Source organism: Scomber scombrus, chromosome 24 (assembly GCF_963691925.1).
Source record: "Scomber scombrus chromosome 24, fScoSco1.1, whole genome shotgun sequence".
NCBI lineage: Eukaryota > Metazoa > Chordata > Actinopteri > Scombriformes > Scombridae > Scomber > Scomber scombrus.
This window is the reverse complement of record NC_084993.1, coordinates 1,626,567-1,640,359: the sequence shown is the minus strand read 5'-3', so window position 1 is coordinate 1,640,359 and position 13,793 is coordinate 1,626,567. Positions and strand designations below refer to the sequence as shown.

Here is a 13,793-nt window from a genome sequence, read left to right as displayed (position 1 = left end):
GAGGGTTAATGCAAAGTGTAACGGAGGCTCATGAATGCATCACTGTTGAGCACCCGACTTTTCCTGCAGGCACTTGAACGCATCAACCTGTGTGGAACCAAAACTCATCTGGATTAAAGCAGGAACCCAGTTTGCCGTTATGTAAAGGCAGCATACGGTCGGAGCTGAGCTCTAGTATAAGGTTAATGATGTAGGTCAGAACCTGAGTGCATGAGCTCTCAGCCGTATTAATAGACTCACTTTTCTTTATTCATGAAGCAGCCTTTTGTCTGCGGCTCAGCAGCAGCCGCCGCGGCCGCCGAGTTCAGAGTGATGATGTCAGCAGTGGGAATGGCTGCACATCTGTGTCAGTGTGTCTGGGTCCTATTGAACTGATCCACACACACAGTTTAAACCCTTTTTAAAACCGGAGCGCTCTGTGTCGAGGGGGTTTTGTCCTCGTTCAGAGTTCAGACGTCAGAGAGAGAGAGACGAGGTTGTGCGGTTTTCATTGTGTCTGAACAGCAGCTGATCGATTCAAAAGGCCACAAAAGACATTTCATTCATCACACAGAGGCTAAATTTGGCGTTTTTGTGTTATTTTAGGCTAAAAGATAGAAAGTCACAGCAGAGAAACTCAGTTTTTAAGAGGTTGTGTGATAATCAGACTGAATTTGAGTTAATTATTCAGTCTGACATCATGTTCGTGTCAGCAACTTTTAGGCTTGGTTGACACGGAAGCTGCTGTGGAGTTTACTGGGAGACGTTAAATGTTTTCTCATGTTTGAAGAAGATTTTACATACACTTAACGATGGATTCTGGCTGCTTTTAGGATAATAATGTCCTATGTAACAAGTGTGTTGAAGGAAACAATGAGGAAAAACTGTATGTATGAGATGAGATACGTCTGATAAAGATCAGACTAATAAAATACTAATAAATCTTCCAGCGTACAGGAATTTAAGGACAATTATATCTTAAAGCTGTCAGATTGGTTCGGGTGTTTTTACGAAGAAGAAACTATCACATTATTATGGAGGCCTGTTACGATAGCTACTTTTATCGGACGATATATTCTTTCATAAATAATCACGATAAACAATATTATTGTCATTTAAAGGCCATTTTATGCCAGTGAACATGGTAACATTGGTTAAAATACCATACTTTCCTATATGAGAGGTGCCATTGACAGCTTACCTGCAGCCTGCATACATCACCCACACATCCCTAGTATTGGTCTGATAGTGGGAGTGAAGAGTTTTAGGAGAAATTTGGGTTTGAGGAGCCGTTTTTATATGTTGTGGCGAGTGTGATGCTCCCAAAAAAATAGTTCATATACACATCAGTCAAATTTACGACCACAACAGCAGCAAAACTCAGCAGAGACTCAGCAGCCAGACGTTTCTCCGCTCTCAGGTTAGCAGCAAAAGGTCACGTAGTGTTTTGTATGATAAGTCGATAGAAGTGAGACAGTGTGCAGGAGTTTTCCTCTAACCTGATGTGACGTTTGCATGTGTTTTGTTTAGTTTAGTTTATATATGCTGTGTCTCTTATTGCAGTGGTAGGCAAATATACTATATATATTCACAAATTAACTACAAGTCATTTTTGGCATTTGCAGTTGGATGCAGCTCTAAAACAGTTTAATTGATCATTTATATTCTTAGATTAATTAGCAGAAATATATATATATATATATATATATATATATATATATATATATATATATATATATATATACAAAGAGTCATAATTAACCAAATCCTGTCAATTAAATAACTAATTTACTCAAGATTGGTTGATAGAAACAAGCACGTGTGTGTGTGTGTGTGTGTGTGTGTGTGTGTGTGTGTGTGTGTGTGTGTGTGTGTGTGTGTGTGTGTGTGTGTGTGTGTGTGTGTGTGTGTGTGTGTGTGTGTGTGTGTGTGTGTGTGTGTGTGTGTGTGTGTGTGTGTGTGTGTGCATTCAGAGGGAAACAGACGAAGCCACTGATTGGCTCCCCCACTGTTGCTATGGGAGTTTAAGCTGCTCTCCCATTGGTCAGGCTTTGGACGGAGGCCGACTGCCGGCTGTCTGTCAGCATCCCGCCGTTGACATGGCAACAGACAGGAAGCAGGCAGAGGCAGGAGGAGGTGAATGGTGGTGCTGTTGTTATTGCAGAAGAAGAAGAAGAAGAAACTCCTCTGTTGTTCATTTCCTCTCTTTTTTTCTATCACAAGCTGATCCGTCTGCAAACAGAAAAACTGCACTTTTTTTCGGATCTGCAGGACGAAATGGCTTAATGCCGCTACACACACACACACACACACACACACACACACACACACAGCAGGGTCACTCGGCTGCTAATCCTCTCCACCAAAAGATGATTATTAATGACATGTTTAGATGAAAGTGTGTGTGTGTGTGTGTGTGTGTGTGTGTGTGTGTGTGTGTGTGTGTGTGTGTGTGTGTGTGTGTCTTCCTGCTGACTGTTTCCATTATATTGAATTGCAAACACACACTCTGATGCTCCATAAAAAGATTTTCCTCATTTTTTAATATTTAACATGTTACTGAATACTTAAGAAGGAAGGACAGAAAGAAGGAAGGGAAGAAGGAAGGAAGGTAGGAAGGAAGGAAGGAAAGAGGGAAGGAAGGTAGGAAGGAAGGAAAGAGTCAAGGAAGGAAGGAAAGAGTCAAGGAAGGAGGGAACATTTACCCTAACAACTGAAAAAGTCATCAAATATAATAAGTTACATTACTTTGATGAAGTCATTGAAACAGTTACATTACTTATTACATTTTAAACAGAGCAACTAGTAATCTGTAATCTATTACATTCCCAAAATAACCTTCACAACCCTGTTAATCACATACACGTCTGATCTTAGTAATAAATCTTATTTTATGAGTCAATTTAATCCTAAATCTTTTCTAAAAACTCAATCTTCTGTTTCTCCTCCTCTCTCGTCTCCCTGCGGCTCTTTTCTCGATTCCTGTCTGAAGAGCTTTATCCTCACTTCTCCTTTTTCTCTTTTTGTCTCTTTTCAATTTCCTTCCCTCCATCTCTGTTTAACCACGCTTCCCCCCCTGAGTCATGAAAGGTGGGGGCGGATAATAATTTGTTTGTGTCACGTAGGAGAGCTGAAACAGGTCCGACTTGTTTGACAAAGAGTTGAAATGTTAAACTCTGAATCTTTATTATATGTCTGACCTCTCTAAGAACATATAAAATCTCAATATTTAACATGTGTAAGTTAATATTATGTTGTCTGATGCTCATAATTGAGCCAGCATCTCACTCTCACTCTGTGTTTATCTATTTTACTCTATTCTAGCCTCATTTCATGTCCAATTTAACACATTTTAATTGAGTTTAAATGTCTTTTTATGCTGCTATGTGTTCATTTTTTATGCATTTTATGTTTCATTTAAAGTACGTAGTTGTTGAAATGTGCTATGTGCTAAAAGCAAGAGGAGAGAAAAGACAGATGAGGCTGCAGGGAAGTGGAAACAAAAAGGAAATGAAGTGGAAAATGGCAAAGTAACACAAAAGGACACTTAAAAAAAAGACACTAAACTGTCGTGTAATAGTGAAATATTCTGTTTGTTCTATGGTCTATTACACATAATAAAGATAGACACCTGTTAGATGCTTTAATGGGAGTGAGAGTGAACGTCAATGACTGGAAAACAGAGAGATGTGTTTGCTTTGTGCCCCCCCGCCCCCCTCCCCATTTAAACACCTCCTGATCAAACAAAAGGAGAGCGAGAGAGAGAGAGAGGCTTTGATTGCCCTCGTCCTCCGCCCCGGCTCGAACACCCGCTGTTGTCTGTGTGCTATTATTATCTGCTTGTTTCCGCCGTCAGGGGAGCGATGCCAAAACTCTGTGTGTGTATGTATGGACACACAATCTGCTTTACATGGCAGCAGATTTGAAAGCTGTGTTATTAACGATGGGGGGGCGGGAGGCGGGGCGGGGGGGGCAGAGGGCGTTTTTGTGATGTTGGCAGTGATGAGCTGGAGTGTTTTTTTTAATAGTGTAGCTTATTGCAATCAAATTCCGGTAAATGCACTCCTTAAAACTGCAATCATCAGCTTTTATGTTTGATTTCCAGGCATATTTTGGCATTAAGAAGCAGAGGTTTTAAAAATTAAGCTTTATTATTCCTGAAAGTGTTAATAAGCAACACTTTGTTATCGGAAGACTGAATTGTGTGAAAAGGATCATGTGGATAAGGTTGTTTCTAGTGTTTATAAAGTAAATATATAACATTTTTGCATGATTTTCAAACAACTTTAATACTTATTTTAAATCACTTCTGCTCAATAAGTACTTTTTTGAACATGATAGTGGTTGTAAATAGTACATTTACATTTAATAGCACTTTTTTATGTGTTGAGGAGTGGCTTTGAATGTTATTCCTATTACATTTTATCATTAATTAACCTTTAAGCAGCTGCTGTTGATGCTCAGTTCTGAAGTCCTGGGTCTCCGAGGGACCTTGAATGCACCATCTGTATGACTATAACATGTTGCTTGATTTTAAGACTTATTTTAAATCAATTCTCACAGTTTTTCCTCAAGAAATGTTCTTATTTTCTGCACTTTGTGTCAAGAAGTCGTTAATAGAGGTTGTAAATAGAACATTTTCTGCACTTTTCTATGTATTGAGAAGTTGCTTTGAATTTTAATCCTATTACATCTTATCATTGATTAACTTAAAACAGCTGGAGTAAATGTGAATAAGGTTGCTGTTGATGCTAAATTCTGAAGTCCAGGGTGTCTGAGGGACCTTGAACGCACCACCTGTATATCACCATAACATTTTTGCATCATTCAAACAACTTTAAGACTTATTTTAAATCCTATTAGGTTTTTATCATTGATTAACTTTAAGCAGCTGCATTAAAAAACAGACTGGAGAAGCTCTGTCACATTATTTCATCAGGTCAGTTTTGGTTTGTGATGCGTCCGCTCCTCAATTCAGGATGTAAGTAATAGTTTGAAAGTGTTATGCAGAGTTTAAGTTTGGGGGAAAAGTGGAGTTGGAGGTGTTGCTATAGAGAAAGAAACTCTCTGGTTATATTATTTGTGACTTAAAAAGTAGAATTTTGTTTTTAGTGTTTTGATGTAGCTTTTGGAGTTGATGTTCTCTCTTTATCAAACAAAAACAAGTGATATATTTTCCCTTTTTTCTCTTCCCTCTCTTCTGTCTCCATCTGCAGGTGAAGCCATGTGGCTGGGCGGTGCTCCATAGCCTCCCCTGCCTCTCGCCTCCCACCTGATCACCTCTCATCCTCCATCTCTCCCCTCCCATCTCTTCCCTCCTTCTCTCTCTTTTTCTCTCTCTCTCCTCCCGTTCGCCATGACGACCACCCTGGAGACGCTGCTGGCCCAGTCCGACCAGGAGCTGAGCCCCGAGCGGCTGAGCGGCTGCGAGGAGGCCTCCAGCGGCCGCTATAAGGTGGTTCCCTCCGTCGTCTGCTCCATGTGCTGCCTCTTCGGCATCATTTACTGCTTCTTTGGTGAGTCGGAAAAACTCAGCTCTCTACATCCCTCGACAGGAAACCAGATTCAGCTTCAATTGTTGGCAAAATATGTATAAAGTCACATTATTTAAATTGCATATTGGACATTTTGGACAGTGGACATTAAATCCTGAAGACTTTAGATCTGATGTGGACCGAATCATTAAAAAGATGGATGGAAGGAAGGAAGGAAGGAAGGAAGGAAGGAAGGAAGGAAGGAATGAGGGGAGGAAGGGAAGACAGATGGAAGGAAAGAAGGAAGGAAAAGAAGACAGAATAGAAGACAGAAAAGAAGGAAAGATGGAAAGAAGGAAGGAAGGGAGGAAGGAAAGAAAGAAGAAAGGAATGAAGGAAGGGAGGAAGGAAAGAAAAGAAGACAGGAAGGAAAGCATTAGATTCTTTAGATCCAAAGATGCACGTATACTTATGTGAGTGCTGCTGTATAAATCTGAGTGTTTGCATCTTATATTGATTTTGAGTTACCGTAATAACTGTAATAGATGCATCTATTTCTGTCCTCAGTCTCAGACATCACACCAGACTCTTTTTAAAGAGCTTTTTAAACCTCCCACAGATGATCTCAGACTTCTCAGTGGGTTTATTTATCACACGTTGTCCTGACAGGAAACGTAAAGATTATCATCATTAGCAGCCGCCACCATCACATTTTATAGTGGAAATGTGAAGATAAGATGACAGGAAGCAGTGACACAGGATGCCAACTCCTGATGTTAATGTCTGGAAATGATGAAGAAGTTTGAAAATGGATGCTAATTCAAATATATCTGAAACTTGAGCTCTTATAAATGCTGATTATAAGAGTTTCATTGTGTTCAAGTATGGATTATTATCTTCATGGTTACAGTTTCAACAGAAAAATGCTTGTAAGCAGCAGTTTTCTGTCACAGACTTTATAGATGACGACGTTTCTTCCTCCTCCTGCAGGTTATCGATGCTTCAAGGCGGTGATGTTCCTGACGGGCCTGATGTTCGGCTCCGTCGTCATCTTCATGCTCTGCTACAAGGAGCGCGTGCTGGACACCCAGCTGAGCGTGGAGGCCTCGGTGGGCATCGGCCTGGGCATCGGCACGCTCTGCGGCCTGGTCACCATGCTGGTTCGCAGCGTGGGCCTCTTCATGGTGGGCCTGCTGCTGGGCCTGCTGGTAGCCGTGGCCACGCTGGTAGGCATGGAAGAGCTTTCCGACAGCCCGCCGCGCTCCGTCTGGGTGCCCCTGGGCGTGCTGCTTGGCCTGGGCATGCTCTTCGCCGTGCTCACCCTGCAGTGGCAGCGCCTCTTCACCACGCTGTCCACGGCGATGTTTGGGGCGGCCGTCATCACCGTGGCGTTGGACTACTTCGTGGAGCTCTTCGCCCTGGTGCTGTACATGTACGAGCGGCTGAAAGCGGCGCCCGGAAAGCCGGTGTGCTGGCTCACGTGGGTGGTGCTCGGGGTGTGGCCCGCCCTCACCCTGCTGGGTGTCATAGTCCAGTGGAAGGTGACCGCTGAGGGATACTCCCATACCAAAGGTGAGGAGCAGCACTAGTGATGCATCAGTGTTATTCATCTCAGTGTGATTAGGTAGACAGCGACTGATTCTTTTAACCCTTTGTAGGTCACACTAAGAAAGTGCTTTCCTAGCTCTTTGAGGCCATTGACCCTAAATTTGATGTTTAACAGACCTCTACAGACCTCATTTGTTCCGAACCTTTCTTTAAAAACATGTTAGAGACTCATTCTGTTCGTGTACAAGATGAAAAAATGAAACTCAACTTCAAAAATGTCTCCAGCAGGATCTCTGATGTCAGCAGTGATTTGTGTTATTCGTTTATACACTAAAGCACAACCCGTATCTATAGCAACCATAACACAATCTGATGGTCTGTCTGTGCATTACGTACCTCATACAAGTGGTGAAGATTGTCTAAAAAGTTTGAGTTAAAGAGATTTAGTTTTAGACGAGATATCAGGACACAAAGAGCTGTGTGTGTTCAGCAAAGTCTGATTTAATAAACCTTCTGTGAAGGAGTTCCTCAGGGCTTCTCGTGTTGGTAAGAAGCAGTGAATCCATCCAGCGGGCCGACTGTGTTCATTAACGTTGAGTTATCTTTACATGTTAATGAGGAAACAACACTCAGTGAGTCTCGTCTCTTCCCACAGTGATCATCAGCCGGCAACAGAGGAGGATGCAGGTGATGAGGATTCGACAGCGGGACGACCGCTATCGCAACAAGAAGAAGAAGAAGCAGCAGCATGGCGGCTCGTCCCACCATCAGCACCAAGCCAAGCAGCTGCAGGAGCCCGCCTAACCGCCGCAAGCCCAACCCCATCCGCCGCTACGACACCGACGTCCTCTCGCCGGTAAGGAGCTGTGAAGATGCCATATCTCATCATCTTTGACATGTTTTCCCTTTATTTCTTAACTGTCTTTCTTTCTCTTCAGAGCTACATCCAGAGTTTCAGAGAGCGGCAGGTGCAGGCTCAGCCTTTCCCGAGCCGGATGGTCGGCGGGCCTCACGCCGTGGTGGATGTGGGCTACGACTGCGGCTCCACGACGCCCCTCACTGGCGCCGCGGGACCTTTGCTACGGGTTTGACCCACTCCTCCACGCTCCCTCCTAGACGCCTGAACGCACCACTAAACAGGGGAGATACATGACTCTACAATCACTTACCCACCTGGGTGAAATCACGTCTGTGCTTGAACAAACACCACTGGGGTTTTAAATGCAAAGATTCTGGGTTTAAACACACACCGTCTGGGTTTAGCCTCACCTCTGTACAGTATGTTTGTCGGGCTGGATTTACCCACAATGCAAAACAAGTTTAACCCTTTACTAAATAAATGTTTGGACTGTGAGGCTCTGTTCTCCTCGTGGCTACCCCCGCTGGGAGCCGTCAGTTATGGTGCAGAGGTCTGTCGTACCTCCTTTCACGGTCTTTCAGTAGATACAAACGCACAGAAGCATGCATGCACTTACACACAACAAACACACACACACACACACCGCAGCTACGATCTTAAGGGTTGACGTGGAAAAACCTGAAGCAGCCTGGGGATTCTGCAGGTTCTCACACAGGCATTGTGTAAAAAAAAAAACTCTCATCCCGCAGTAGACCTCCGAGAAACCCAACAAAGATCATCTCTAAAGGGAAGTAAGAGCCCCTTAAATGCAAACCGGGGTCCGTTTTTTGCTTTCTGTGCCATCTGGACTATAAAAAAACCCTCCAAAAATGGGGAGAGACATCTTAAACGTCCTTTTTAAAGGTGGGGAAACCCTTTGTCAACCTTGGTGCTGGACGATGCACCTCTTCAGGCATCGAACTGCTCTTCGAAGGCCGGGGGATTCTGCTTTAACAGGTGCCTTGGTGCCCCTCCTCGGACTGCGCCGCTCAGCGACAGGAGGGGGGTTACTGACAGATCTCCGAAGAATGGCTTGTTTTTTTTGCATTTAAATGTGATCACAGAACGAGAAGCGACAAACAGGGTAAAAAATTTCAAGGGAGTCGAGTTGGCTTGTCGTCTTCACAGATGCCTGGAAATATGTGGAAGATTTTTTGCGAGAAAAGCCATATTTACACTGGCACCTCATGAGAGATTTCACCAAATCAACACATATGTAGAAAGATTTAGAAGATTTCCAAGTGTTGGAAAACTCAATCCATGATTATTTAACATCCTGAAAGAGATTATTCATGCTGCTTAGCAGAGTCGTAGTAATATATTTATTCCAAAAGCTCAAAATAAATAATTTATCCTGCTTTCCCTCTAAAATCAGATGAGTTTGGGATGTTTTTCACTCTTTCTACCATCTAACATTGTGAGAAACTTAGAAGCTAAAGCTGTATTTGCTCTGGCAGAAGAAATATATTGATTTAAAACATTACACGTTTAAAAGAATCGACAACTTTCCAAAGACTTAATGAATTAACTTTATATTGGCCCGTTTTATTGCAGTTATTACAGTTTTACATATTGTATAAAGTCTTTAAAAGTCTTTTTAAAAGAGTCAATTGACTAAATCTGTCTGCTACTTCATAGGGGGAAAAAATCGCACAAAGAAGACAACCTTCATGTTCGTCTGCAGTTTGGTAGTTGTGAAATTTTTCTTGGTGGCTCAAAATTGAAAAAGAAAATGCAGTGGAAGCAAGAGGAGCGGTTTCTGGCACAACTTCTGAGGTGAATGGAGAAGGGAAATAGTCCAGAACAACTTTATTGGGGTTGTTAGGTCGGAAAAATAAAGTTGTTTTTATATACTATATGTACTGCTGGAGATTTTACCTTTTATTATACCCCCTGAGCTCAGATTCAAAAGCCTTCTTGAGTTAAGGATGTGCTTCACTCCTCAAACGTCATCTGAGAAATCATCGAAACACCTTCTAACTTTAGCTCCATTTGCTGTTGTTGTGTCGTAAAGCAATGCAATGCAATCTTTAAATCAGTTGTTCCACTTTGAGAAAATCATCATTATAAGCTCCATTTGCTTTTGCAGAACAGCGCCCTCTTTCTGCAGCAGATTGCGTAACAAATACTGGTTAAAAATGCAGAGAAGTTGATTGAATCTGGCTTAATAACTTCCTAATTAAAGCACTTTTAGTAAATAAGAGCAGGCTGAGATGTCAGTGTAATTAAGGCTCGGAGAGTTTGAATAATAAAAGCGGACTTGTGGCCATACCAACTTGTACTTAGACTCCTTCCATCATGTGCATTGATTTTTCTTTTATTTGGGGACAAACACAAACATTTTTTTTGTCAACAGTGGGGGAAAAAATGTGAATAGTCTTTTAACCTTCTTATTATTTTTATTTTTTATTTTTAAGTAAAAGAAGAAAAAAAAAGGAAAAGCGAGCAAAAGGGGGGAATGTATGGTATGTTGTTTTTTTTAATTCGTCCTCGTGAAAACCGAAATGCATGAACTCCCACCAAACACCTCCCCCCTTCTTCTCCTCCTTCATGATGTGCATCGATGTGAAATTTGTACATAAAACAGCACTTACTAACTTTTTTTTTGTTTTTTTTTGTTGTGGTTATTTTTTTACCATTTTATTTGTTTTTTTGCATTTCTTTTTGAATCTAATTTAATTGAGACATGTTTTATTCTTCTTCTTCTTCTTCTCCAGTCAGATGTATTTATTTGCTGATGATTTTTTAATTTATTTCTCCAAGCCAGTTCTGTAAAGGAGAGTGCAATCTCATCACTGTAGGCCAGTAACTCTATGCTTTTTAAAAGAAAGAAGAAAAAAAAGAACAATTATTATTGAATTATGATTATTAAAGCATGTGTTCCTACGGGCCTGTATACGATCCATGTGTGCGAGTCGTCCTTTGACACAAGAAGTCAGCCAGCTTCAACTTGTAATCCACTTTTATTCACTTTTATTAGCAAATATATGAAAGTCACAAATGATTACTACTGAAAATTGCCTCCTCTTCCTTCTTCTTTCTCTCTCTTTCTTTCTTATATTGTGTCTCAAATCACATACTTCTGTTAGTACACTCTTTTGTCAGGTTGTTAATAGTCTTAGTATTGGGCTTTATAAGACTACTACTAAGTTTTTAATGGTTGAGGATCCTTTTAAATCATACCAGGGTGACTAAGGATTTAAAGAAAATAAAAGTAAATAGGCTAAAAATCAAAATAAATAAAAATCAAGCTTCAAAAGGTAATGTATTGTTTGATTGAAGCTGTAAGTGAGGGGAGAAATATGTCTTTTTTTGCTTAAAAATTTGGATTTATTAATATAGAAATTTGGATCAAATGAATCTAATAAAATTGAAAGCCAAGATTTACTGTTTTATTCAGTGAAACCAAGAAAATATGGGGTAATTGTCAGTTAGTGAACTCAAAAACGGCCGTTATGATTAGCTAGTTAGCAAGCTAGCATTAATGAGCTAGTGTTAGCAAGCTAGCGTTAATAAGCTAGCATTAATGAGCTAGAGTCACTAAACTAGTGTTAATAAGCTAGCATTAATGAGCTAGCGTTAACGAGCTAGCGGTAAGTAGTTAGCATTGACTGTTTTGTCTGTTCTACACTCTTATCTGTTTTGTTTATTATTTACTATTTAGTTTATTCAGTGTACGGTTTACTTGAGTGCCCAGAGAGGCGCTTTCAAATAAAAAATATTATTATTATTATTATTAACGTTGGAAAGCTAGCATTAATGAGCTAGTGTTAGCAAGCTAGCGTTAACTAGCTAGCGTTAACTAGCTAGCGGGGACAAGCTAACGTAGCATTGGCGGTACCAATTCATTACAGACTACATTAACCCAATAAACCTACTGATTGCATATATCTGGCAACAGTATAGAGGATGCTTGGTGTATAAACACTGTTCACTGTAGTTTCTTACACCGTCCGGCCTCAATTTAATGTTTTAAAAGTGGTATATCTCTCCGCTTGTGCTACGTAGCCAAGATGGCGACCGTTGGAGATGAGACGTTTCCATAGTTACACACTCATCTTTTTGACCCTTTGCATTGTGTGTACACTTACAGAAGTACCGGATTTGAGACACAGCATTGGTATTTTCTCCTTCACACAACCTCCTCTCCTCCTCTTATCTCTTCAGCTCCAGACACCTTTATTTTAATCTCCTCCATCTCCTCCTCTGTTCTTATCTGTCCTCTATCTGCCTCAATAATGTTACTAACCGGACTAAAACAGCGACTCTAAACTAAAGAAACATGATGAAAAGCTGCTAAAGAAACAAGAAGATTTCTAACTTTGTAAGTGGATTTATGGAGGATTTGCTCTGTTTGAAGGAGTGAAAGGGCAAAAATGTTCTGTTATATTTAACTTAAATTTCACAGCTGTATTTTTGGTTATCTAGTACAAAAAAACAACAACTCCATCTTATCAATTATCTGCAATAACCTTTAAACTTATGTGAGGCTAAGTTAAGTGCAGCAGCATTATTCTGTCTTATTTGAGGATTTAAGATGCAGAAAAGTCTTGATTTCTAATATTGTAAAGTAAATAAACTCCTTAAGATTCAGCTATAGGCTCAAATGATGAGATGGAGTTGTTTTTTTTGCACCCTATGCAACATAAATATGTTTTATTGAGCTGAAATGCATCAGTAAGCAGAGATAAATAACCCCCAGATAAAGTTCCCAGCCTTAAGTTCACAAAAAAGAACAATACAGGCCATAACGAGGAGTTTGTAAAGTCTTTTTTTGGCTTTAAGTTTTTATTTGTGCATCTTTTTTGGGGGTTTCTTTTATTCCTCATCTGTCCATCGCAGGAAAAGAACAGATGTTTGTTGTTTTGGGTTGTTTGTTTTTTTTGGTTTCTTGTCTTCTGCAGATTTTTTTGATTTTTTTTTACATGATGTCTTGCTGGTGCTGCGTCGACTCGCTGACGACCTGGAGGACAGAAAAAAACACAGAGATCAGGAGACAAAGAAAGAAAATGCAGTGATGGAGAACATGTGAGAGTCAACACGTAACACACACACGAGTCATCTGCTACAAAACAACCAGCAGTGCCATATGTGTTTTAAATCAGGACAGTCAGTTAGATATAAATATGTGATAGTTATATATATATATTTGGGGTTTAAAAGGGAAAAATATGAGCTACAATGAGGAATAAGTTAAATATGTAATTGCTGAAAAACAATTGTCAGTGCAGTGAGAATATAGATCAATGTTTGCATGTTAAAAATCTAGTTTTTCTTTCATTTGAATGCAACAATTTGTCTTATTCTTTCATCTTTTTTAATCTGCAAACTCTCATCTCCAGAAACAGGTCAGAATAATCTCACTGCACTGTCAGATTTGATAAAAACAGGGACACAAATACAGGCAGAAACGTCTCGATAAGATGTTCAGTCCTGCAGCTTGTGTGTGGGTTTTTGTTTGTTATTGTAAGAAGTGGAAGAATGTTTCAGAAAGATCGAGACATGAGACAAAAGTCACACAGTAACAGAGACGAGCTGCAACCTGCCCTGCAACGCATGATTTCCCATGAAGCTGTGGGTGTAGCGTGTTTCCACTCTGGTGGGACGAGATGTTTGGCTCGACTAGTCGCAGCTTGTATGTGTGTGTGTTTGAATAGCTTTCTGGCCCCTGAGCTGATAAATGAGTAGTTCAAAGGTCACATTTAAGCTTTTAAATCAGCTCGTTTTTTTCATCCTCCTCCACTCAATAGGCTCCATTTAGACATTTAGAGGGACGGCTTGTTTCTGTGTCACTGCAGACGGTTGATTATTTGGCTATTTAGGGCAGGATTAAGTAAAAGTGAGCTCTGACCCAGTCTCATTGTGATCAATATAGTAGACGTAAACCCCATTAG

The 13,793-nt window shown here is 40.5% G+C and overlaps 2 protein-coding genes across 8 annotated transcripts in view; one reads left to right on the top strand and one right to left on the bottom strand.

Moving 5' to 3' along the window:
* The first annotated feature begins 5,335 nt into the window (after positions 1-5,335).
* Positions 5,336-8,092, top strand: tmem198b (transmembrane protein 198b). The gene is given in 5 exon segments (XM_062414489.1): positions 5,336-5,495; positions 6,444-7,025; positions 7,657-7,792; positions 7,794-7,857; positions 7,940-8,092. Coding segments are annotated over 5 exon segments (1,095 nt in total).
* A 4,688-nt stretch (positions 8,093-12,780) lies between these two features.
* The window catches only part of desmb (desmin b), a 9,822-nt gene continuing 8,809 nt past the window's right edge, over positions 12,781-13,793 (bottom strand). For all 7 annotated transcript variants that reach the window (XM_062414475.1, XM_062414476.1, XM_062414478.1 and 4 more), the window contains one exon: positions 12,781-12,862. In XM_062414475.1, the coding sequence (XP_062270459.1) occupies positions 12,821-12,862 (42 nt within the window). In that variant the 3' untranslated portion in view covers positions 12,781-12,820. The remainder of the gene's footprint in view (positions 12,863-13,793) is intronic.